Source organism: Schistocerca americana, chromosome 6 (genome assembly GCF_021461395.2).
Source record: "Schistocerca americana isolate TAMUIC-IGC-003095 chromosome 6, iqSchAmer2.1, whole genome shotgun sequence".
Lineage (NCBI taxonomy): Eukaryota > Metazoa > Arthropoda > Insecta > Orthoptera > Acrididae > Schistocerca > Schistocerca americana.
In genome coordinates this window covers 213,271,200-213,298,124 of record NC_060124.1, presented here as the reverse complement: position 1 = coordinate 213,298,124, position 26,925 = coordinate 213,271,200, and the positions used below count along the sequence as shown (strand labels likewise).

The following is a 26,925-nucleotide window of genomic DNA, read 5'->3' as shown; positions in this document are numbered from 1 at the left end:
AAGTAACGTTGACATCGGACCATGTATTCCGGGTGCTTAACTCTTTTCTGTCGGGAATTTCAGATAAACAGGTGGAGGTAATACAGAGCCCTAAAGGTGCCTTGCTAATATTCACGACGCTGAAGTCAGAAGCAAAATGATTCAATCAATCAATTATAACCATTAACACCACCACCACCACTACCACCACCATCACAGTCATCATGATCATCGTCGTAACATCGGCGTCAAGCCCAAGAAATCTACAAGATGTCGCCTCTTCTCATAGTTCCTGATCCAAAGGAGCTGTATGGCAATCTGTGGCAACTCCTCATAGAAGATTCCTTCTTATTCTTGGACTCTATTCGTACTTCATGAGCTGCTCGCTCAATCTGTATATTTTAAAGCTGGCGACCTCTCTCTAAATAGGATACTTTTGTTTAATGGACGATGATTTCAGTTGAAGCAGGGAACGCTCTTCTGTCTTTAATGCTTTGGTTTCCGTTGCTGTTGATTATTATTCAGGATATAAGCAGTGGCTGGACTTCGAACCCTGGACCCATGACGTTTTGATTATTAAGGGACGCTGCCGTTAGACGATGAGTGATCTTACAATTAATGCTCCTATCTTTCAAAATGAGCTGAAATGCATTCGTAGAGTTTCTTCCAAGAAATAGTTTCTGTTGGTAATCTGCAAGGTCATCGAGGTCATTAGAGAGGGATCACAAACTCGGATTGTGCCTAGGATGGGGAACGAAATCGGCCGTGCGCTTTCAAAGTAACCACCCCGGCATTTGCCTGCAGCGATTTAGGAAAATCACTGAAAACCTAAATCTGGATGGCCCTCCCGAATTGGTAATCTGTTTAGGCTTTCCAGCATAGTATTTTTTTCATTTCCCAAATAATACGAGTACGTTCCTGTTGTATGGCAATCAACAGCTTCTCTAGTTTTCAGCAGAGAGAGACAGCACTCCTCTACGTTGTACCGCTACGAGCTTACAGCCTCGTAGACGGCTGCACCAAGAGGCTGCATCAGGGCGGTGTTACCTTTTGTGCGCGCCCGCGCTGATGTCATCCCAGAAAGTAATTACTGGTCATATTAATTACCGGTCGCACTCTGCTGAGAGGTGCTCGCCGGTAGCTCGGCTGCTGGAATTAACCGTCATCGAGTAGAGGGGGGCTGGGGGCGGGGGGCGGGGGCTCAGCAAAAGGCGTCCTGCGAGCCTCGAAGTCCTGGTGGCGCGGTCGGAATTTATGTAACATGGACACCATGAAAGCTGGATGTATTCGGCAACAGGGTCACCAAACGTTTTCGGGAGGCTGTTCGCATATCGCAATAATTATGGTGGTTATTATGGTGTTAGTTATGGTGCTGGTGATGGTGGACGGGTAGTGGTAAAGATGGTACGAAAATACGTTCATTTTGGTCCAAAATCGAGGAAGTAATCGACTCGTGTGCTGAATCATTTCGTATCATTATGGGAAAAAAGTCTAGGATTCTGTGGCAGACAAGGATCAAGAATACTAATAGGCTCACCACCGTAGGTCGGCTTCAGCCGACGGTAACCAGAGAGACTTCTAGTGGAGGAGATAATTTTGTCAACACATTTTAGCCTACAAGCTCACCCTTCTCGCCAGACTAAGCTTGAGTTCTGGCTTGAATCCCAGGCCGCATTGCCTCTTCGGGAGCTAATGACACTGTTGTTAGTAATGCGTCAGAGGCGAATGTCAAGTTCAAAGGCCCCCTGGGTCTTGGTACTCAAGAGAATGCTATGTACCGACACAAAGTCTCACCTTGTTTCTATAATTTGTGTTACTATCGATGACAGTACGGTGCTTTGTGACACAATCGCCTGTGACAGTTCCACCACTCTCCCTTTAAATTTCATTTCGTTACTCATTTGGAGACATAAAAGTCTTGGCTTTAATAGCCCATTCATTCACGATAAACTACTGATTAATCATTTTTGGAATTAATTACTCAACTTATTTTGCCAAATCTCGCCCTCCTATTCGGATAGTGGTAATCTGTTATGTCGTATTTGGTTAGACGCCAGTTTCTCAAATCAAATGGTTCTAATGGCTCTAAGCATTATGGGACTTAAAATCTGAGGTCATCAGTTCCCTAGATTTAGAACTACTTCAACCTAACTAACCTAAGGACATCACACACATCCATGCCTGAGACAGGATTCGAACCTGCGACCGTAGCAACCGCGTGGTTCCGGACTGAAGCGAGTAGAACCGCTCGGTCACAGTGGACGGGACCGGTTCCTCTGTGAGTGAATATGTACGTAGTATGGGAATTTTCAAATAAATTTTCAAAAACATGCCGGAATAGTTTGTAGCATACCGCTAGATGTAGTTCTTAGGGTTTCGTACCTGAATCGATAAAAACGGAACCTTTACAGGATCACTTTGTAGTGTGTCTGTCTGTCTGTCTGTCTATCTTCACGACTTTTAAGAACCCTTTTTCTCAAGAACGGGTCCATGTATCAAGCTGAAAGTCATCAAAGATAGTAGGTTCAGTGGGCCTTTGGCCATGTAAAAAATTTAAGCTTCTACATCAGTGCAGTCAAAAGATGCGATGATTTACGTCACATATTTAGATATGTGGATAGCTAGCTGAAGTTTGTGTTGGAAGAGAGTTACATCATACATTAATTTCGTTTGTTTCCGTCAGATCTGAAAATGGTGTTTTTGTGAGACTTGTCCTTTATTGACATCGAACTATATAGCTATTTCAAGTGTGGAAGGTCCGGGGCACGGACGAAAGGAGCGTTTCGGTATGCGTGTTGTAGAGCTGATGAGTAAGTATCGATATATCGATAAATCTCCTAAACGTATCGATGCATATCGGCGACACTTTTTCACAGATACATCGGTATTGAAATGACAATCGCGTGTCCCGACAGTTTTATTTAATACTATATTTTTTCGCAATTGTAGATAATTATTGAAGTTGTTCTTTTAAAACTGTAGTAGAAGATAATTTTACTTTCACTGTGTGGAGGAGTCTTACTACTTGAGCTTTCATCACATTCAGTCTTTCTCTTTGAATGTGTGAGGCAAGAATGGATGGCACAAAGAAGAAGTCCGATTTCCCTGGCGGAGTCGTGGTGTGAATAGAATAACAGGGCATCCCATGTGAAGAAATAGCAATCAATTTTTAACGCTGCAAGTTTGCTATTTCTTCACATCGACATTCTTCAAAAACAGTTGCAGAAACTGATGAACGAAAATCTAAATGACAAGACTGGTCTTTGTGGTGGGCGGAGACGTGTGAGGGGAAATTCTGACGTAATCGGCGTTCGGCGCTATCAACAGAAATTGCAAAGTTTAACTTCACCGAGCAATTTTGACGCCGCTAGATCGCTGGCGTTTTCAAAACTGTCAAAGCAGGGAAGCGGACATAAAGTGTTCGAGACAAATCCGATATGTGACGAAACTGAACGACGGACCCACCGGACTCCTTTTATTGTGCAACTTACATGCAGTTACCGCTGTTAGCGTGCATCGTTTTCCTTTCATTTCCTTCTCTGAGGGGGATAAGCAGGCTGCTAGCTTGTTGATACACAGAATATACAGTCCTGGAAATTGAAATAAGAACACCGTGAATTCATTGTCCCAGGAAGGGGAAACTTTATTGACACATTCCTGGGGTCAGATACATCACATGATCACACTGTCAGAACCACAGGCACATAGACACAGGCAACAGAGCATGCACAATGTCGGCACTAGTACAGTGTATATCCACCTTTCGCAGCATTGCAGGCTGCTATTCTCCCATGGAGACGATCGTAGAGATGCTGGATGTAGTCCTGTGGAAAGGCTTGCCATGCCATTTCCACCTGGCGCCTCAGTTGGACCAGCGTTCGTGCTGGACGTGCAGACCGCGTGAGACGACGCTTCATCCAGTCCCAAACATGCTCAATGGGGGACAGATCCGGAGATCTGGCTGGCCAGGGTAGTTGACTTACACCTTCTAGAGCACGTTGGGTGGCACGGGATACATGCGGACGTGCATTGTCCTGTTGGAACAGCAAGTTCCCTTGCCGGTCTAGGAATGGTAGAACGATGGGTTCGATGACGTTTTTGATGTACTGTGCACTATTCAGTGTCCCCTCGACGATCACCAGTGGTGTACGGCCAGTGTAGGAGATCGCTCCCCACACCATGATGCCGGGTGTTGGCCCTGTGTGCCTCGGTCGTATGCAGTCCTGATTGTGGCGCTCACCTGCACGGCGCCAAACACGCGTACGACCATCATTGGCACCAAGGCAGAAGCGACTCTCATCGCTGAAGACGACACGTCTCCATTCGTCCCTCCATTCACGCCTGTCGCGACACCACTGGAGGCGGGCTGCACGATGTTGGGGCGTGAGCGGAAGACGGCCTAACGGTGTGCGGGACCGTAGCCCAGCTTCATGGAGACGGTTGCGAATGGTCCTCGCCGATACCCCAGGAGCAACAGTGTCCCTAATTTGCTGGGAAGTGGCGGTGCGGTCCCCTAAGGCACTGCGTAGGATCCTACGGTCTTGGCGTGCATCCGTGCGTCGTTGCGGTCCGGTCCCAGGTCGACGGGCACGTGCACCTTCCGCCGACCACTGGCGACAACATCGATGTACTGTGGAGACCTCACGCCCCACGTGTTGAGCAATTCGGCGGTACGTCCACCCGGCCTCCCGCATGCCCACTATAAGCCCTCGCTCAAAGTCCGTCAACTGCACATACGGTTCACGTCCACGCTGTCGCGGCATGCTACCAGTGTTAAAGACTGCGATGGAGCTCCGTATGCCACGGCAAACTGGCTGACAATGACGGCGGCGGTGCACAAATGCTGCGCAGCTAGCACCATTCGACGGCCAACACCGCGGTTCCTGGTGTGTCCGCTGTGCCGTGCGTGTGATCATTGCTTGTACAGCCCTCTCGCAGTGTCCGGAGCAAGTATGGTGGGTCTGATACACCGGTGTCAATGTGTTCTTTTTTCCATTTCCAGGAGTGTATTATAATAGATCTATACTTAAATATACAGCTCTAAAACGTGCAGAATATTTACTGTGTGCTGCCGATATTTTTTTTGTCTTGTACGTCGATATTTCTTAGTCGATACATCGATACTCCTCTTCGATTCAAAGACGGCCGATGATGATATTTTTTTATATCGATTTATGGGATTCTCGATTTTTTTAAAAAATATCAACGGTCCTAGTGTGTTGTGTACGTTCGACGGAGCCGGGGGGAGCGTTTGTTATTTAAGGAGAGAAAGTAATATTTTAATAGGTGGGTTGTAACCCCCTGTTTCTAAGGGACACTATAATTGCATAATAACCGTGCTGTTGAGAGTCCGGACGCCAAATTATTAAGAAGGCGGCAGCTTGGTGGATGACGGACGTGTCTGTCGTCCCCACGGCAGCTGCGAGCCTCACAGAGCAGCAGGTGAGCTGAGCTTAGAGTAGAGTAGAGTTGTAGCTGGCTGCCGGCTTACCTGCGGGTCGTCGACGGCGGAGAGTCCTCCGTGCAGCACCAGGGGGTCCTGGCCGTCGAGCCCCGGGTGCGACTGGATGAGCACGTCGGGCCGCCGCACGCCGTAGTCGCGGGCCGCGCGGTTCGACTCGTACGGGAACGACGCGTGCATGTTGGTCTGCAACAGGGGGCAGGCGCGCCGCCAATCACTACCTGCTGTTGCCGCTGCCGGAGCTGCTAGCTGTGTTGCGCCAGGCTGTGCCTTCGAGTAGGTGACGTCTTACAGGTCGACAATGATTGTTTTTTTTCCGGTTTCACTTCATCCATCATTGGTAGTTACACGAACCTCCCATATGTTACCATTAACAATCCTAGGTCACAAAGGAATTATAGACATAGGCTGGAGTGGGCGTCGATTTAAATCAATGATGAAAGTTGAAAATTTACAGTGCACCGGGATTCGACCCAGGGTCTCCAGCTGATAATTTCGAGGGGTGAAACTTCTTGGCACATTAAAACTGTGTGCCGGGCCGAGACTCGAACTCGGAACCTTTGCCTTTCGCAGGCACGTGCTCCACCAACTGTGCTACCCAAGCACGACTCACGACCCGGCCTCGCAGCTTCAATTCTGTCAGTACCTCGTCTCCTACCTTCCAAACTTCAAATGGTTCAAATGGCTCTAAGCATTATGGGATTTAACATCTGAGGTCATCAGTCCCCTAGACTTAGAACTACCTAAACCTAAGGACATCACACACATCCATGCCCGAGGCAGGATTCGAACCTGCGACGGTAGTAGCCGCATGGTTTCGGACTGAAGCGCCTAGAACCGCTAGGCCACCGCGGCCGACTTCCAAACTTCACAAAAGCTCTTCTGCCAGGAAGTTTCATATCAGCGCACACTCTGCAGCAGAGTAAAAATCTCAGTCTGGAAACATCGCCCAGGCTGTGGCTAAGCCATGTCTCCGCAATATCCTTTCTTCCAGGAGTGCTAGTTCCGCAAGGTTCGAAGAAGAGCTTCTGTGAAATTTGGAAGGTAGGAGACGATACTGGCAGAATTGAAGCTCTGAGGACGGGTCGTGAGTCGTGCTTGGGTAGCTCAGTTGGTAGAGCACTTGCCCGCGAAAGGCAAAGGTCCCGAGTTCGAGTCTCGGTCCGGCATACAGTTTTAATCTGCCAGGAAGTTTCATTTCAGCGCACACTCCGCTGCAGAGTGAAAATCTCATTCCAGTTTTCAGGAGCGTTTGCCTATCGAAGCTGCAGGCACCAGACGGTATATATCGATAATGCGATTCTAAGTCAATCATGCGACTCTGCTGGCGGCAGTTATAATAAATTATTTGTGAGTTGCTGCGGAAACCTATACGATTTATGTCGGTAGTGAGTTGGGGTGTCTGGTGTAGGCATTTTTTTGGCCGATTGCCTGTCTTGGAAGAATCTAATTCCACGCTTATGTAATGTAGAGAATTGTTTTAATTTTTGTCGTAAAGAAGGTTTAATACCGGATGACGAAAGGAGAGATTGTGTAGATTGCGGCTGGGCGAAGTCTATTAAAGGTCGTAAGAAGAGTTATAATAGTGAAATACCTTTACAATTTCAATGTGAAAACTGTAAAAGAACGACTATCAACAAAAATGTATGGTTTGGCTATTAAAAATTATCGATCGAGACTATCATTATTCTTGTGCCTTGCTGGATTAGAGAGTACAACTTGTAAGCAGCAGCATCATAAAGTGATTAATCTACCAATACTGTGTGCGACTTTTAATATATTATTATTAGCTTGTTAATTAAAAAGTCTTTGTTTATTTATTATTATAATAAATATAATTTATGTGTGCTTTTATTTTAATTATTGGTTTTAGTTGGTTTAACTTAGCTCCGTATTTCCTCTTATCTTTTCTCCCCTGAAACTTGCAAAATATAAATAGGTCGTTTTAAACATCACAGGAGAGCAAGACATGTATTCCGCAGCGGCGATCTCGCGGAAATTCCTCGTTGTTATTTGCTCCACCTGACGTATGTAAAACCTTTACTCTCTACGCAAATCGGTCGGCACAACTATGTTGTTTGATGAGTCTGGATGATACAGTAGGTCCAACAATTTAGCAAGTTAAAGTTTGTTAATTCGGAGATAATCTCTCGACGAATTATGGCCGTGGAATATGCAAGTTCGCAGCACCGTTACAAACTTCACCTCCGAGCGATCTACCTCTCGTAATATCTGTACCGCGATAATTAACTAATTTCGGTATGAAGATATACACACCTTGAATACTTGATATTAGTTAATGGATCTCATTTTATGCAAAAAAAAAACTAGTTGAACATTTACTATATACCGTAATGGCGTCTTACAACAATACGATCCCTCTCCTTCTCTCACACGTCCGATCTCTCCATTTCCTCCAGAAAGAGTCTCTATAATAAAATCTTTGGTTCGGTAAGACATAGAGCTGTGTTCATAGCACGGAACTTACTCTTCTCGCAGTCGGTATTTGTCGTTCACCACAATATGATATCGTCGTACCCACAACGCTCCGTGGATTAAGCTTCATGGTGAACATCCATATCATCGCGAGGCTGACGCTAGATGTGAAGGTCGTGCAGGACAACATAAACCCCCATATGCCCGTATAGGAGGAAGCCTCGGAATTAACACACCTAAGACCACGCGCAGGAGGAAGAGGCCAACTTCCCTTGCTTTGGTATCTGCATTTCTACAACTCAACGGTTGCGAGGAAAAAGTTGACGCATGTGATACTCCACTCTTACCCTTGCGTGACGCAGGCAGTCCGCCCAGGCTACGGCAAAACCAGAATGCTCCTCGTAGCATACGCATCAAATTGACTTAGTCAATGTTCTGTTGTCGTTGCTGTAGTGTCCACTCTAAACACTGCTCATAACTCCCGCCACCACAGTCGCAGTTACGTGGTCGATTTAGAATCGCACGTTCGATATGTATCGTTTGGGGCCCAAGGCTTCGATAGGCAAACATTCTTGGAAGTTACTCTCTTGCTTACCAGGCAGATGCTCCGACCGCTAAGCTATATGGGCACAGTGACCATCTCCACTGCACGGACTATACCGTAGCACGCCTGCCTTCAGACCCAAATTCTCACCTTATCCACGCATTACAAATGTAGTGCCCCTTGTCCATTACCATTACTCGAAGCTTACCGCCGATTCCCGTGAGAGTTTGAGACTGGTGTGCATCCACAGTGAAGAGATCATTGACCGTTCTCACCTTAATTTCATATATGTGGCATCTGTTCGTCCGGAAGAACAAACACACACCAGATGTTCTTTTGCTCGTATCAAGTTTGATTCCGTCAGAATTATCTTTGCTTTGACACCACACGTTACATTCGACATGGAGCTTTGCCTGCTACATACTACGCGTTCTCTCTCTTTTCACTTACCCACTACATACATGGAATTATGCAACTATGGTCTCTTAATGGTTGCTCATGCAGGTTTACTTTATGTGGTTCGCTGATCTTACTGGTCTAGGTTTTAAGATAATACTTTTATCTTAGTCGTTCCTTATTTTATTTTTTGGTAAATAATGTATATTAGATAGGTAGACCACGAAACGAGAGGTACTGAACAGAACTGGGGAGAAGAGGAATTTGTGCCACAACCTGACCAAAGGAAGGGATCTGTTGGTAGCACACGTTCTGAGGCATCAAGGGATCACGAATTTAGTATTGGAGAAAAGAGTGGAGAGCAAAAATCGTAGAGGGAGATCGAGAGATGAATACACTAAGCAGATTCAGAAGGATGTAGGTTGTAGTAGTTACTCGGAGATGGAGAAGCTTTCACAGGATAATGGAGTATGGAGAGTTGCATCAAACCAGTCTCTGCACTGAAGACCACAACAACAACAACAAGTAATATATTTGGAACCTACGCATACTGCTATGGTGGCATATTACTAATCTTAAATTTTACTCTGACGAAATGTCCATTAGTTATAGCTTCATTAATGTAATTTTGCATAATGAGGACGTATAATTTACATGAAGTATGCTACCCAAGATTTTATTCGGTTTCGGGTGTAGTGTTGCTGTTACTATGTTGTTCATAGGGCCTGGTAATGGCACAATGGAATGCCAAAACCGGTTGTCGCAGCAATAAATCAGAGATGGAAATGCAGTTATTGCTTTATTATTGCCGGTTACGTTAAGAAACCTACAATTACTGCTCGTTATGTGTTGCTTTTTTCTAGACTTGTTTATTGATGGCTTCTGAATGTTGTCATTACAGGCAGCTTACGAAATTCTAAAAAAAATTCTAATGAACGAATCTGCTTTACTAAATGAAAGACATTTAATGACACACAGAGAAACATACACACGCACACATACATCAAATTATATGATGGAGTCAATAGTGTATAGCAAAAGGGGAGACAAATGATCATTATGATCAGACATTTATTATTTAGCTGTAAAGCGCTTCTGGACACATTCTCTTTTTCTGAGTTTTCCCACATGCAGCTTGTCCGAAAATTCTCCATACCATTCTTTACTTGCTACCATCAATGTCAGTGGAACAGTCTCATATGGAATCCATTCGCAAAAGAGTAGCTGAACTTCAAGTACCGCTGTCAAAATCGCATGATTACATTAAAAAAATATTTGATAATCAAAGGATTTATGAATGAATTATCGGATAACGACGTGGGGCAGCAAGTTACAAATGGCTCTGAGTACTATGGGACTTAACATCTATGGTCATCAGTCGCAGCAAGTTACAGCCTGCTGTGCTGTGCCGGCACAATTTCCAAATGCCGTGTCTCGTTGAAGAGGGTTATTTTCCGATGAATGTATGATATATCGGCGTTGACACAGGAGGAATGTGGCTTTTCTGGTTTTAGGAAAAAGTGGAAAGCAATCCCTCTCATGGGACAGGATATCATCACGATATCTGTTCAGACCTGTGAAGAGCAAACGAATGGAAATTTTGAGCTGGAAATGTGGTTAATATTTCAGCTCGCAGACAAGGGAATCGTCGATTTAATTGTGGTTACGGCACGACAGAGCTCCGACACACTTTGCTATTCAGGTGCGCGTGTCCCTTGACGAAAAATTTCGCAATCGCTGCATTGTTTCAGTAACTTCTCCAGCTCTACTGCAACGGCTATGACGAACGCCTAATCTTACCATGCGACACAACTCATTACAGAATACAGTAAGTCCTATGTGGCTCAACATCGCTACAGGCCTAACGAAGAGTTGTGCAAAAATGTCGACGAAGCCTTTAGCACAGCTGTGAGGTGCTCCGTGAGAATTCGTGCCACGTGTATCTCTGTGTATGGCACGACGGCGCACATACAGATCTCCTGGATACATAACTTTTATATGTACGCACTTCAAGATACTATATTGTTTCGATTTATGGAGGAAGACTTCTTCGACATAATGTATACGTTGCAAATGAGAAGATACTGTTCGTTCATCCTCAACAGACAAAATCCTGGTAACGGGCACATTTTTTAAGGGATAACACTTATTGCATGACGATGTTACTGCATTTAAGGCCCACGAATATAAGAAATTAATTTCGAAATTTTTGACAAAATTCACCTTTATCATCACGGCAAATAACTACTACAAGAAGAAATTGGCAAAAAGTAAAAAAAAAAAAAAAAAGAATTGTTTTAGAGTTGTGATTTCATTTTAGAACCACTGGGACATGCAGTTTTCACCCACCCATATCTGAGTCAAATTCGCATTTTTCCAAGACAGAATGCCCATCTGAAGACTTGCTTGAAATCATAACGTCTAAAACAATTTATAGTTCTAAATAACGAGCAAAAATGGGCCTAAAATTTACTAAATGTATATCAGAAGTAGGTACTGTTCCAATGCTTTCATTTCGAATCCAAATAGCAGTCGCACAAACTAAACAAAAAAAGGCTCTGAGCACCATGGGACTCAACATCTGAGGCCATCAGTCCCCTAGAACTTAGAACTACTTAAACCTAACTAACTTAAGGACATCACACACATCCATGCCCGAGGCAGGATTCGAACCTGCGACCGTAGCAGTCGCACGGTTCCAGACTGAAGCGCCTAGAACCGCTCGGCCACCACGGCCGGCGTACATACTCAAATTTGCGTTACAGCAACTTAACAGATTGTTACTTCCTCTGTCAGCGATAATATCCTTATACTACATCAGACATTATGCTCAATATGATCACTATAAAAACTACAAAAAGCGCATGTAAATCTTCTACAACCACGTGGCACAATTTCCGCACCGCCTGTTGCTTTGAACGCTGTTGCTACAATACACTACATTCGTAGAAGTACCTCAGTGTACCACCAGATGTCGCGGCCTTGCAATAGCAGCAGTGGTTTCATGCGAAAGGCACTAGCACTGTAATAGAGTTGCGCCTGCATTCCGCCAGCTTCAGCAGGCTCCTATGGAGTAAGCTGTCTAATGAACAGAACAGTGTTCGAAACCGGTCATCAGTAAGTTAATAAACATATTTTGTGCGATTGGGACTATTTTATTATCTAAAAAATTAAAAAGTCTTGGGTTAAGACAGACACCACTGCTACTCAAAAGGTTAATTGCATTTCCGGCTGTGCTAGATGTTTTCCGCGTCTGTTAGCGCCTCGGAGGTAAGCAGAGAGTGGTCAGTACTGGGAGGAGAGAAGATCAGGCCAGAGGGGGAGGCCGGTAATTGTGAGTCCGCGGCGGTGATGGAGCGTCAGGTGGTGGGCGCGGTGGGCGGCTCGGCCTTCTAATTGCCCACCGAAGGCCCGGGCCCTACCAATTATACACGCTAGCAGTGGCGGCTACCGGGCGAAAGTGCAGTGGCTGGAGTGCGTCGCTGGAGATGAGGTCAGCCCCACAGGTATCCCCAACGGATGGCTGTGACGCCCATCCCAGAGAATGAACCCAATGCAATGTACAGTCTGTGATCTAAGATGAGTTGTTCGTGTCAATGAAACTACTTCAGACAACTGAGTTTTTCTTAATATCGACGTTTTAAAAATGGAAGGTCGGCGAAGTGTAACGTCGGCGAAGTGTAACGTAGGGTGAAACGGTTCAAATGGCTCTGAGCACTATGGGACTTAACTTCTGAGGTCATCAGTCCCCTAGAACTTAGAACTACTTAAACCTAACTAACTTAAGGACATCACACACATCCATGCCCGAGGCAGGATTCGAACCTGCGACCGCAGCAGTCGCGTGGTTCCAGACTGTAGCGCCTAGAACCGCTCGGCCACTCCGGCCGGCCACGTCGGGTGAATGTAAGGTTGGGTGAGTGTAGCGTTGGGAAAGTCTATGATCAGGAAAGTGTGGGGCCATGGAAGTGTAGAGCAGGAAAGTGTGGGGCAGTGGAAGCGTAGGGCAAGGAAGTGTAGGTCCAGGAAAGTGAATGTCGAGAAAGTGTAGTGTCGGAAAGCAGAGGGCCATGGAAAGTGTAGGGCCAAGGAAAGCGTATGTTTGGAAAGTGTAGGGTCAGGAAAGTGTAGAATCGGGAAAGCGTAGGGGCGGGGAAAGCGTAGGGTCGGGGAAAGCGTAGGGTCGGGGAAAGCGTAGGGGCAGGGAAAGCGTAGGGGCAGGGAAAGCGTAGGGGCAGGGAAAGCGTAGGGTCGGGGAAAGCGTAGGGTCGGGGAAAGCGTAGGGTCGGGGAAAGCGTAGGGTCGGGGAAAGCGTAGGGTCGGGGAAAGCGTAGGGTCGGGGGAAAGTGTAGGGTCGGGGGAAAGTGTAGGGTCGGGGAAAGCGTAGGGTCGGGGAAAGCGTAGGGTCAGGTAAACTTAGGGTCGGGAAAGTGTAAGATTGGGGAACAAAAGTTCTTGTTAAGAAGTATGTAAGCTGGGCTTGCAGCTTATTAACACTTATTGTTCAGCTTAAACATAAAAAAAACTGCAAAGGGAGCAGATAATAAAACTAGGGTTCATTGACTATGTAGTCATCCTTGCCTGAACTCTGACATAAGACATGTTGAAGGAATGAACGGAATTCATAGTGTAGAACATGGCTTAAGGATAGGTAAAGGCAAGATGGAGAGGGAAAAAGAGGAGAATAAATACTTTCTTAACATGAAAATTGGCAACGGAACAGTAGTGGGGAAGTGAAAGATTTCTATATTATTGAACTAATGTTATACAGGATAGCTGAAGAACGAAATATATCAGAAGCAGAATGGTGCAGGTGAAGAAAGCTTTCTTCGATAATGGAGCTCAGCTGATGTCAGATAGTGATATGGAACTGAGAAAGAACTTCATGAAAGTAGAAGAGTATCTGAAAAGCGGACAGGTACAGTACGGAATGAAGAATAGTACAATGAATAGATGAGGGTAGAGATCTAGGGAATACCCTCACCACAACAAAAGACACCTTGCTGGCGAGTTGACTACAGCATTCAGGAGTACTTAACATTGTTCTGGAAGGCGCATTTTGTATACATGAGCGTGTGTGTTCTTTTTATGAAGGAAGGGGATTTGGGGAACGGGGTAAGGATGACTGGGGAAGAGGACGCAGCAGGTGAGCACAAGTAGTTGGTCGACGGGTACGCCGGGCCGCGGGTCGACAACCCACCACAATGGCCGCTCCTCTACTCTTGCGTCACAAGTGTTTACTTACTCCGGCACCGCCACCGTAGGCACGAGGAACCACTTGGCCGCACCGTTCCCAGCTGTCGGAAACGTTTCTGGCAGTTCCTCATAACGCAAGACAGAGGAGATGTCTTGCTTTGCGTAGCTAGGCACGCGCACCCTCAGATGGCGAAAGTTTAGTTCCATATTTGAACCTACATCCACACTCGCGCAGGCACCTTACCGTATGTGTAATGGAGGGTGCGGTGCTTTCGGTGTGTAATGGTACTTGAATTACATAGCCATTATGGTACCTCACCTGAACCTCTCGATACCAGTAATATTCTACTGTATTTCTGTTAACTACTTAACATATTTCTGAGACAACATTCAGATATGATTTCACTTTTGATGCATCGATATGTTTATATTGCAATGATATTATTCTTATATGTATTCTTTCTTTTGTCACTATGATCTTTGACGTACTTGTAACTCTGATTTTTGGGCGCGTAAGCAATAGTTAGTTAGTTGTTGTTAGAGTCTTGGACGCCATGTTGGAAAGACGCATAACGTAGTCAGCTTATAAAATGTGAACTTTAACAGTGACTGTGAGGAAGATGTTTTCAAGTATGTTTTGTATTGTGAAGTGATGTTTTGTGTGTTACGTGATACTGCAGTAAAAGCAATTAAAAGGAAGTTTAACTTAAATTCGGAGTGCTGACTTTTTTTTTTTTTTTTTTTTTTTTTTTTTTTTACGTCACTACTGTGCTAACTTTGAAAGGTTTAATCTCCAATAATGGTTTGTGAAGCGCATCTACAAAACTTTTGAATATAGCAGGATAAAACCTAGGCCTCTTTGCATCCGAGCTTGGAAACATAACCACCTAGATTTTCAACGATTGAGCCATGATTTTACGACGAGACCAGCGTGGGAAACACAAAAAGATGAGTGCCTAGTTTTTCATTATTACATGAAATGACTATTAACTGTGCTCTAATGACACCTGCCACATAATATGACTGTTGTTGCCCGATAATGCAGTATTTAGCAGCGTGAGCAACACCACAATCGTTATTAAAATTTTGACCTTTGTTGTGGTAGGATTGTTAGAGGTGCTACTTCCATTCCTCCCCTTTCCTGTTCCAACGTGCGAAATTCTGATTTTTTTATATCCTAAACTGTTACTTCTGAACAATCAAAATCCGCGTGGCGTATTGTGCAGTTCGGGACTAAGAACTGAACGTCCAGAGGGCGAGTTGTGTAATATCTGAGCGAGCATTCTGTCACAGATAATTCTGTTTGTAATCCTTTTCGGTATTTAGTTGGGTTCGATACCGTCAACTGACTATTATGCGTGACTATGACTGCCTGTGACTGTTTAAACTATAAACTGTAACTTGACGCGATCTTGGAGGTGTTTTGTATCAAACCGGTGGCAATACAGTGAAGTTTTAACTCGCAAACTATCGTTTAATAGCTCTGTTAACCTGATACTAGAAAAACATGATACACCCTTTGAATAAAGTTAATGCGACTGGTTCTGCTACAGCTCACCCGGTCGAGAAACGTTGCCCGTTTTTCTAACAGGGCAGGCGTGCGGACTGAACTGTAAAAAGAAGAAACCGCGACATTGTAACTGGTGTGTCCACGTGACACTCATCATGAAGACGCAGAAGAAAAGCGAACACATGCTCATCGAGAATGTTAAAATTGTCTTGGTTCATCTTCGCTGCAACCTGAAAGATTGGAGTCAAGTCTTGGTGCGAAACAAATCTCGAAAACATCGGAGAACCGCCTCTAGCCTGAATTGCACCCAATCCCCCTGCCCTTCCCCACCACCACACGCCGCAGACTGAACGGCAGTCGGTAGTCTGTGTACTCTACGCTATATATATCACTGAAATGAGGCAAACGCGTGACTCGTGAGACCACGCCACACGCCTCCAGCCAGTTTCTGTGGTGTTTTGTCCATTGAAGACGCGCAGCGTTATGTGCTTCCATGCTTTATGGCTTTCTGTGAGGTACCCGACACGAAGCATCCATTGAATACAGTTCCCTTAGCGGTGCTCACGCGGAAACTATTTCAGATGAAGCTACGTTCACTGACAGCAGCAATTCGTGTCGGGTTTGAAACTGATTGTAACTGACAAGCTGTGACATTCGTCTTCGGTCCCTGTTGGCTACGATATGTTTACGAGCACCTTTCTCACAGCGTATTATATGGCTGCGAATGCTACACGAGTTCATGTAGACACGTTGGAAATTCCGCGTTGATAGACCTACATACACGGTACTGTCGTGGACATGCCAGAACACGATTGCACCTTTCTGTCACTCTGTCAAATCTTCAAGTGGACCCATCTTACTGCACTAATTTCTTACAACCGACTGGCGACTCATGCAACTTCATTACCACGGTACCAGCTCCACAGCAACTACTGCGTTCTTTGAAGGGAGTTTAAAGCCCTAACACAGTGCCAGTTATGATACTTGTTTAATTCTCAAATATGAAATGTTTAGAGACATTTCAGAAAATCTCTGATTCATTTAGCTTACTCATTTTGAGCAACAAGGGATGAGCTCTGATAATACATAAGAGAAGATAAAATTCTTTGCCAAGATCGCTAACAATAACCTTTACTCTAGATAACCGGTTTCGGTCGAGATCTGGGGATGGTAACATTGATTACCGAAACCGAATATTATTAGCGATCTTGGCAAAAAAAATTATCTTCTCTAATGTGTCTCCGCTCCAGTTTTTTTAGAACAGCAACTAGCCTTCCTTAAAGGAAGATCTTGTGCTGACGATGTTTTCACTCCGAAACGAATTATACAAAAAAGACGAGAATTCAGTTCGACATACACCTCCCATTTATCGACTTTGAGGCGTTTGACCGCATCCACAGACAAAAGCTCTGCTCAGTAATGAAGAAAGGAGGTTTCCCCGGACACCTGATAAAAATATGCCTAGGTTTATACAGAAGAAGATAAGAATAGATATCGACAAAGAGCTGACTCCTCAAATGGGGATAAACAAGAGCGTAAGGCAAGGCTGTAGTATGTCGTAAACACTATTCACTATCTGCATCGACGACGTGGTAAGGGAATGCATGAGGTACAGAATAGCTGAAGGTATAACAACTGGGCCAGACCAAATTCTAATGCTTTGCGCCGTCGACCAGGCAATCATACGGGACTGTGACGAGAAATTATAGAGGTACATAGATTGAACAGTATAAGCCTAAATTACATTCTAAATATATCAACGACATAAACAAAAACACTGGCCTTCTTTAGGAAAGTACTGTATAAGGACTAAGACAATCATCAGTAATGTAGTAATGGAACAGGTGTCACATTTACAGTATGTAGGAGGTGATGTAAGTTTTGAAGAAGAGAAAGACATAAATAAGAAAATTAACATTCGTCAACATACATGTGACACGATAAGAAGGACATTGAAAGATAAAACTAGAAGTGAAACCAAAATGAAATTTTATAAATTCGTGGGACCACCCACCGTACTATATGGAGCAGAAAGTTGGACATTCAGATCAAAACACCTAAGACAGCTTGAAACATCAGAAATGTAGTTCCTTAGATCAGTGAAAGGATGAACAAGAGAAGACAGAATAAGAAATTAAGAAATAAGGAAATAACTGGGGGTACAACTATTAACTGATAAAGAAATAAAATGAAAGCAGAATTGGAAAGAGCGTGCATTGCGTACCTCACTTCAGAGAATCACTCGAAAAGCAATGGAATAAAATCCTTTTGGGAAAAGGAGTGTGCGAAGGCGGGGAAAGAGAGGGTGAGGCCGCAACAGGCCATGGGGTCTAATTTGGATTAGCAGAAGAAGAAGGAGAAGACGAAGAAAAAGAAATATAATGTAACATCAGATTTATCGTTTCTAGCTTATAAAGTTAATGTGTAACTATTATAATCACAGGGATGTGACAGAGCAAAGAGAATTTTAACAATCAGGACTGATACGTTCTCCCAACAGTGATTTTGAAACTTGGCGTGCGCGGTTGATCTCAAGTGTATTTTCAAAACGTGATTTAGCAGCATGCGATTTCTGGAAAGCGTGACACGCTTGGGTTATAGTGGGCACAGCAGAAAACTTTGACAACAGTTTATGCCAACGAGCAATATTACGATCCGTTGCAAATTTCCTATGTCGAGCAGTTCTGGGCCATTGTCGCTGTCGATCGGCCTCCCCATACGATTACCACGTTCGATGAAGAGTCCAAGACTGACAGAGTGATCAGTACTTTAAATTGCTAAACCCAGTGACTCTTTCGAAAACAGAAATTTTCCTAGAATATCTTGTTCCATAGTATCTTGTATCATTGTAGACAGTGTGGGATAGAAGTCATTATTGACCATTATCATTATTTTAAAAATGGATTACAAACAGTTTCGACCGAAAATACATTTATTTCGATGGTAACCGGTTTCTGTCTGTATTTGACCATCCTCAGACTCACAACATGATGGTAGGTGGTGGCTGTGAATGCAGCGGGTGTTCTAACTACTTGAACGTCAACTGATGGAGTTACTACACCACTCTCTCCGTTCACCAGCACCACCTGCCATCATGGTGTGAGAGGAGGAGGATGGTCAAATACTGACAGGAACCGGTTACCATCGAAATAAATGTGTTTGTTTGTGTTCGAGACTGTTTGTAATCTGTGTTTAAAGTACTTTTAGCTAGACCACTATTTCTTCAAGAGGAATGTTCCCGAATCACTGTGTCATTATTACCTAGGACAGGCACTAGATTCCAAGAATACTATTGGTATAACCATCATATATATGTAACAGAATTTAGCAGGATTGTATCAAATTTTGATCCTTTGAAAAATTCGTAAGTAAATCTAAATTAACTAATAGCCAGTTTGGATAATAACAAGCTTCAGGCTAATATTCTATTGTTTGAACGTAATTATTTTATTTTATTTGAATACTGACAATAATTAAATATTGAAAGTAGTTTGTTTATATTATTATTATTATGTGTTGTTTGCTTGGTGTGCCGTACTTCAGAGCTATTTCAACAGTTGATATTTCATAAGAAGTTTCAGCAGTTTAAAAGCATTATTTTTCTAATCTGATTAATTCATATAAAACATAATTCTGTTAAGGTACTTTTAGTGTGCTGCAACATCTATGTATTGTTGTGCTCACGATAGTTTCAACATTACAATAATCACAGCACGTTTTATTGTGTTGAGAATGTTCTGTCAAAATTATTGAGTAGGGTGATTCAGACATGCTAACTTCAGTTATCGCAGGAAACATTTGCATCAGCAGGCATGATACAAAATTGCGCAATCGACAGCATTTGCATAGGCTATCGTAGCTTACATGCGCCACTATTGCGATAAATAGGTTTCGCGGTGACGTTTGTCCAACGGGTCTAGCGACCTATTATTTTAGAGTTATCCAAGTTCTAGCAATTGTGCATTATTTTTTGTCTTCAGTCTTGTGATAGGTTTGATGCGGCCCGCAACGAATTCCTCTCCTGCTCTCCTGTGCCAGCCTCTTCATCTTAGAGCATCTTAGAGTAAGCAACCAAAGTACTCAGTTATTAGTCGGCCGCGGTGGCCTTGCGGTTATAGGCGCTGCAGTCCGGAACCGCGGGACTGCTACGGTCGCAGGTCCGAATCCTGCCTCGGGCATGGATGTTTGTGATGTCCTTAGGTTAGTTAGGTTTAAGTAGTTCTAAGTTCTAGGGGACTGATGACCTCAGAAGTTAAGTCCCATAGTGCTCAGAACCATTTGAACCATTTACTCAGTTATTTGCTGGATGTGTTCCAATTAGTGCCATGGAAATTATACCCTGATGTCTTAACAGTCGTCCTATAATCCTGTCCCTTCTTCTTGTTAATGCTTTCCACATACTCCTTTCCTCTCCGATTCTGTGCAGAACCTCCTCATTCCTTACCGTATCAGTCAACCAAATTTTCGACATTCGTCTGTTACACCATATCTCAAATGCTTCGATTCTCTTCTGTTCCGGTTTTCCCACAGTCCATGATTCACTACGATGCAGTGCTATGCTCCAAAAGTACATTCTCGGAAATTTTTTCTTCCGATTAAGGCCTATGTTTGATAAAAGTAAAGTGTACTGTTATCAAACATAGGCCTTCTCTTTTGGACAGCAATACCCTTTTTGCCATTGCTAGTCTGCTTTTGACGTCGTCCTTGCTCCGTCCATCGTTGGTTATTTTGCTGGCCGGGTAGCAGAATTCCTTAACTTTATCTATTTGGTGACCATCAAGTCTGATGATTTCTCGCTGTTCTCATGTTTGCTACTTTTCATTACTTTCGTCTTTCTTCGATATACTCTCAATTCGTATTCTGTACTTATTAGGCTGTTCATTACATTCAGCATATCATGTAATTCTTCTTCACATTCACTCAGTATAGCAATGCCATCAGCGAATCGTATCATTGATGTCCTTTCACCTTGAATTTTTAATTCCGCTCCTGAACCTTTCTTTTATTTCCATCACTGCTTCTTCGATACATATTAAACGGTAGGGGCGAAAGACTACATCTGAGCAATTTAGCTAGTGTGAAATGTCGGTACCCATTTGAATTTTTTCATTTGTTAATAACAGCATATCAAAAATACTTAGTTGATTGAGGCGTCACTACCAATCTCTGCAATGAGTTGCATGTTTCCCCATTTCTGTTCGCAACTGACAATCTCGCTTCCAACATCCTTAGGTACGGGATCACACTGTCAAGTAGTTTAACTGATCGGAATGAGGGGAACGATACGGATATCTTGTCAGGTGGGCTTACCTGTAGAGACTGTTCCGTGACTTCGAGGTCGCCGGAATTACCAGGTGGCGCCGATTACCCACTTGGAGATCGATTTCGAGAAGCGCAGCTGAGCTGGCATCGCCGGTTTGGGGTGCAGCGCGGCAGGGGGCGGCTCCGTACAAAAGCCAATAATGACGCGAGAGGAGCCCCCCTGCCCTCCCCGGCAGATGCCAGACGATATTAGAATGTAGTGCGACATCGGCGGGAATCGTACTCGTGCGTGTGCCTGTGTGTGTGCCTGCCTTATTGATTTTTGAGCGGGAAAGACACTGACATAGAGCCGGGGGCTGTACGCCGTGAGTGTGCGATGAATCCTGAGCAGAGTCGTCGGCGTTGGCCTACGACACGCAGCGCTTTAAGGTGCACCTACTACGCATTTATTACTCGTGGAAGCAGCGGGAAAAAATAGCATACTGCGCGCGAATTCTGGTACGCCTCGCAGCTAACGCGATCTAATCGGGCAGCAGTCACTCTGCACTTCACTCAACACATCACATACACATCTGCAGTACATATGGGGTGAATCATCTACAATTTGCACGGCAAAGATTGCGGAAACTGACAGTGCTATTAATGTGCGGTTTTCAGGGAATGGATTGCTGGTAAGGGTCTCGAACTCTTAGCCAATATGCAAATTGTGATAATAGTGTATTTTTGTGCCAACATACATTTTTTTTAAATGGAACAATGCCTACTGATAATAACAGACTAAAAGCAGGGGAAATTAGAATGTCATCAGTGTTTGTTGCAGGATTCTAGTGCGAGGCTTTTATGAGATAGCGTATTTTGAAAAATTCCCCCAGCCGCGACTTGTACAATACCTGTGGTAGCATAGACTAAGGAACAACGCAAGTGCACACACTAGTTATGTGGATTCCGACCAGTAACGAGACAATCGCCCGTCACAGGTTGAGTTCAAAATGACCACCGGCAGCGGCAGTAGCCTGGTATGGGATGACTGCAGTACGCGTGCTGGCATTCCAGCAGAGGTGGCCTAGCAAGCTGCAGTAATACGTCGTTGCATATCATCGCGTGTAGTTGGTATGCCTTTGTAGACAGCGCCTTTTAGCATAACCCACAGAAAAAAATTGGCAGTTGACCCTGAATAACGAAAAGTGTGAGTTCATCCACATGAGTGCTAAAAAGGAATCCGTTGAACTTCGGTTACACGATAAATCAGTCAAATCTAAAGGCCGTAAATTCAACTAAATACCTAAGAATTACAATAACAAACAACTTAAATTGTAGGGAAGGCTAACCATAGACTGCGTTTTATCGGCAGGACACTTATATAAAATGTAACAGATCTACTAAAGAGCCTGCCTACACCACGCTTCTCCATCCTCTTTTACAATACTATTGCGCGGTGTGGGATCTTTACCGGATAGTATTGACGGAGTACATCAAAAAAGTTCTAAGAAGGGCAGCACGTTTTGTATTATCGCGAAATACGGGAGAGAGTATCACTGAAATGATACAGGATTTGGGATGGACATCATTAAAACAAGGCGTTCTTCGTTGCGGCGGGATCTTCTCACGGAATTTAAGTCACCAACTTGCTCTTCCAAATGCGAAAATATTTTGTTGACACCGACCTACATAGGGAGAAACGATCACTGTGATAAAATAAGGGAAATCAGAGCTCGTACGGAAAGATATGCACTATGTGATCAAAGTTACCCGGACACCCCAAAAAACTTACGTTTTCCATATTAGGTGCATTGTGCTGCCACCTACTGCCAGGTATTCCATATCAGCGAACTCAGTACTCATTACACATAGTGAGAGAGCAGAATGGGGCGCTCCACGGAACTCACGGACTTCGAACGTGGTCAGGTGGCTGAGTATCACTTGTGTTACACGTCTGTTCGCGAGATTTCCACACTCTTAAACATCCCTAGGTCCACTGTTTCCGTTTGAATTGTGAAATGGAAACGTGAAGGGACACGTACAGCACATAAACGTACAGGCCGACCTCGTCTGTTGACTGACAGAGACCGCCGACCGTTGAAGGAGGTCGTAATGTGTAATAGGCAGACATCTATCCAGACCATCACACAGGAATTCCAAACTGCGTCAGTATCCACTGCAAGTTCTATGCCAGTTAGGCGGGAGGTGAGAAAACTTGGGTTTCATGGTCGAGCGGCTGCTCATAAGCCACACATGACGTCGGTAAATGACAAACGACACCTCGCTTGGTGAAAGAAGCGTAAACTTTGGACGATTGAACAGTGGAAAAACGTTGTATGGACTGACGAATCACTGCACACAATATCGCGGTCCGATGGCAGGGTGTGGGTATGGTGAATGCCCGGTGAACGTCATTTGCCAGCGTGTGTAGTGCCAACAGTAAAATTCGAAGGGGGTGGTTTTATGATATGGTCGTGTTTTAAATCGAGGGGGCTTGCACCCCTTGTTGTTTTGCGTGGTGCTATCGCAGCACAGGCGTACATTGATGTATTAAGCGCCTTCTTGCTTCCCACTGTTGAAGAGCAATTTGGGAATGGCGATTTCATCTTTCAACACGTTCGAGCACCCGTTCATAATGCACGGCCCCTGCCGGAGTGGTTACACGATAATAACATCCCTGTAATGGACTGGCCTGCACAGTCCTGACCTGAATCCTATAGAAAATCTTTGGGATGTTTTTGAGCCGGCCGGAGTGGCCGTGCGGTTCTAGGCGCTACAGTCTGGAGCCGAACGACCGCTACGGTCGCAGGTTCGAATCCTGCCTCGGGCATGGCTGTGTGTGATGTCCTTAGGTTAGTTAGGTTTAATTAGTTCTAAGTTCTAGGCGACTGATGACCTCAGAAGTTAAGTCGCATAGTGCTCAGAGCCATTTGAATCATTTTTGATGTTTTTGAACGCAGAGTTCGTGCCAGGTCTCACCGACCGACATCAATACCTCTCCTCAGTGCAGCACTCCGTGAAGAATGGGCTGCCGTTTCCCAGGAAACGTATGCCTGCGAGAGTGGAAGCTGTCATCAAGACTAAGGGTGGGCCAACATCGTATTGAATTCCAGCACTACCGATGGAGGGCGCCACGAACTTGTAAGTCATTTTCAGCCAGGTGTCCGGATACTTCTGATCACATAGTGTACATGTTCTTTCCGCGCTGTATACGAGATTGGAATAATAGAGAATTGTGAAGGTTGTTCGATGAACCCTCTGCCAGACACTTAAATGTGATTTGCAGAGTATCCATGTGGATATAGATGTAGAAGGAATGGCTGCCCATTGTTCCTCAAGAGTCGAAACTAGAGAAAGTTCTGATGTAGGATATTGGGGTCTGGAGCGAAATTTACTTTCTACCTCATTCCAAAGGAGTTGCATTGGGTTGAGGTCGCTAGGCGGTCAGTCCATTTCAGGAATATTGTTGTCCACAAACCACTGCCTCACAGACGCTGTTTTATGACAGGGTGCGTTGTCATGCTGACAGAAACAGTCATCGCCTCCGAACTGTTTGCTACATGTGGTCCACACTGATGAAAAAGTGTTCATATCCTGCAGCATTTAGCGTTTTCTTAAGCGGAATAAGAGGACCACATACTAGCCACAAAATCCCCACATACCACAACACTGCCTCCTCTGTACTTCTCTGTGTGCAGATACATGATGGCATCCCAAAGTAGGTAATTTCTTGTAGACATCATCATCTCAGTGAAAAATCTTGTAATGCTGCTGATCCTATCTGAGAAATTACCCTTGTACACTGAGAACCTGAGAAATCATCTTTCTATATTGAGAACAATATAGATTATATCACGCTTCCTTGGTTGTGCATTCTGTATCACGTTTTGAGGAACAGTCTCTGTTCAGTGTAACCTTCTGGGGTGTATTCATCACATATTCATCGAGCCAGTCACTTGCTGAAGATGTATTTCGTTTGAGAAGGGTATAAAATGTTGGCCTCTGCGTCACTCAACCCGCCATCATGGTAACTAAAGGATCCTAATTTTAAATGCAATAGAACTCCGAAATTCTTGTCAGATCTACAAAATTAATGATCAGTGAATCTGTCGCGGTAAGAATTACTATCTTGGAACCTAGAGAGTTCCAATTTAGTTCAAACTTTTACGCGTTGACAAACAAAATTAAATAGCGTTTCCTTAATATCGAGCGCTTTCCACCTTAGTATTTCTATCATTGAAGTGGTCGTGTTGTTTCAGTGACATGTTTTGTGGTGCCTTGCCATTACAAAGTGTTTCGTTGGGTGAAGCTACACACTTTCGTGCATGATGGAGAGGATCGAATGTTTTAATCTGAGACAGGGAAACATTGTTCCAAATGGCCGAATCGAGATATGTGACTCACATCACGCACTTGTGAGACGCCCTACAGCTGTTTCTCCCAGTGAGCGGATTGTGAAGACTTGGGTACTGGTTGGCAACAAATGAGTAACGGCAGGGTCGCGGTCTCAACCGCGGCGGCGCGTCGGCGGCTTAGGACCGAATGGGGCTCGGCGACAAAGAACACCACTTGACATGTCTCTACTAAAGCCTCCACTGTGACGGGGGGTGATAGCACAAAAACGTTACTCACTCTTCGGCGTTCAACAGGGTGCCGCGAAAGACGTCTCTGTTGTGGCCGTAGGGCGGTCCGTGACTAAAGGGATTGGAAAACGTGCGCAGTCTGAGACGTCTCACCTGCAGCTACAGCAGTAGCTGGCGGCGACACGGCAGGACGAGGGTAACAGCTTAGTCACGCGCATAGGGAGCGGAAAAGGTTAAGGTGCTAATGCGAGCGGTTCGAGATTGTTAGAAACGATCCACTGTCGGACAGCAAAGTGGCTGGCGGAGGGTGGCAGGGAGGAAGTTTAGGGGAGAAATGTGATGCAGTAATGTTACAGAAACCAACATTACTTATAAAGGCACACGAAAATTACGCAGAGTTTGAAGTAGGGGGGCAGTGCTGGTGTTTGAACTCTGGGGCAGTACGGAAAGCTGAAAGAGACTTCGCTTTTGCGTGGTCAGTCTCCTACCTGCTCCAGTATCTTCATAGCATTGGCAGCCAACGCCTTCAGTTATTTCGTGTATATTTTCCAGTCTATGTCTTCTACAATTTTTCCATCTATGGCTCCTTCTAGCCTGTCCTAATTCTGGCAACTTATTTTCCATAGATACCTCGCCTAATATGCGAAGAGCCTCTTCATTTTCTTATCCCACCAGACCACTAAACATTCATCATTCCTTTATAACAGCACATATCAAACGCTACAATTCTTCTTTCTTCCGGTTTCCTCACGGTCCATGATATACATTCGCAACATGCTGTGCTCCCGACGTGCAGAACTAGATATTTTTCGTCAAATTAACGCCTATATTTCAAATAAGTACACTTTTCTTTTGGCGAGGAATATCCTCTTTGTCTGTGCTGATCTGCTCCTTACGTACTGTTGCTTCACCCGTCGTGCGATATCTTTGCTTCAAAGATCTGCTTCACTTCGTCTACTAGACGGTGCCTAATTTTTGTTTAGTTTATTATTAATCTCGTTTCTGTTTCTCCTCATTACTATCGTCTTTCTCTCTCTCTCTCTCTCTCTCTCTCTCTCTCTCTCTCTTTTTCCCCGTAACTCGACACTCCGTGCTCTTCCGACTGTTAATTCCATTCAACAGGTCCTTAAATTCTCCGTGGTATTTTCTGAGGATAGTAATGCCATTAGTGAATCTTATCAATATCTTCCAACCCTTAACTGTAATCATACCTTTATTTTACTTCCCGCATGTTTTCTTTGATGTGTAATGGGGGGAGTAGGGGAGAACACCCTTTTTATCGGTCCACTTCTATCTTGTTTCACTATTAACAGCTAAAAAATGGCCACCTGAAAAGTAGTTACTACACAGCATTAGTAACTGGAAAGCCTCTAGCGCACAATGTCGTTATGATGCAGTCGACAGCAGTGTGAACAACGGACCTAGTGAAGAGTTTATGCTTATCCATTACGGATATTTTAGAACCGTGACTGTATATTGAATGTAAATAAGATAAACGAAACTGCAACCAGTCACTTTTTTGAATAATTATGTTTTATTCCATGAACCGGTTTTCGAACCTTTTCAGGTTCATCTTCAG

The 26,925-nt window shown here is 44.4% G+C and overlaps 1 protein-coding gene and 1 non-coding gene across 2 annotated transcripts in view; one reads left to right on the top strand and one right to left on the bottom strand.

Moving 5' to 3' along the window:
* The window catches only part of LOC124619521 (transcription factor AP-2-beta), a 336,149-nt gene that overhangs the window by 281,864 nt on the left and 27,360 nt on the right, over nucleotides 1–26,925 (bottom strand). The window contains exon 2 of the mRNA XM_047145969.1: nucleotides 5,471–5,626. Within this exon, the coding sequence (XP_047001925.1) occupies nucleotides 5,471–5,620 (150 nt within the window). The 5' untranslated portion in view covers nucleotides 5,621–5,626. The remainder of the gene's footprint in view (nucleotides 1–5,470; nucleotides 5,627–26,925) is intronic.
* Trnas-cga lies at nucleotides 6,536–6,610 on the top strand. Its single transcript has one exon. It is a non-coding gene; the product is annotated as a tRNA-Ser (tRNA).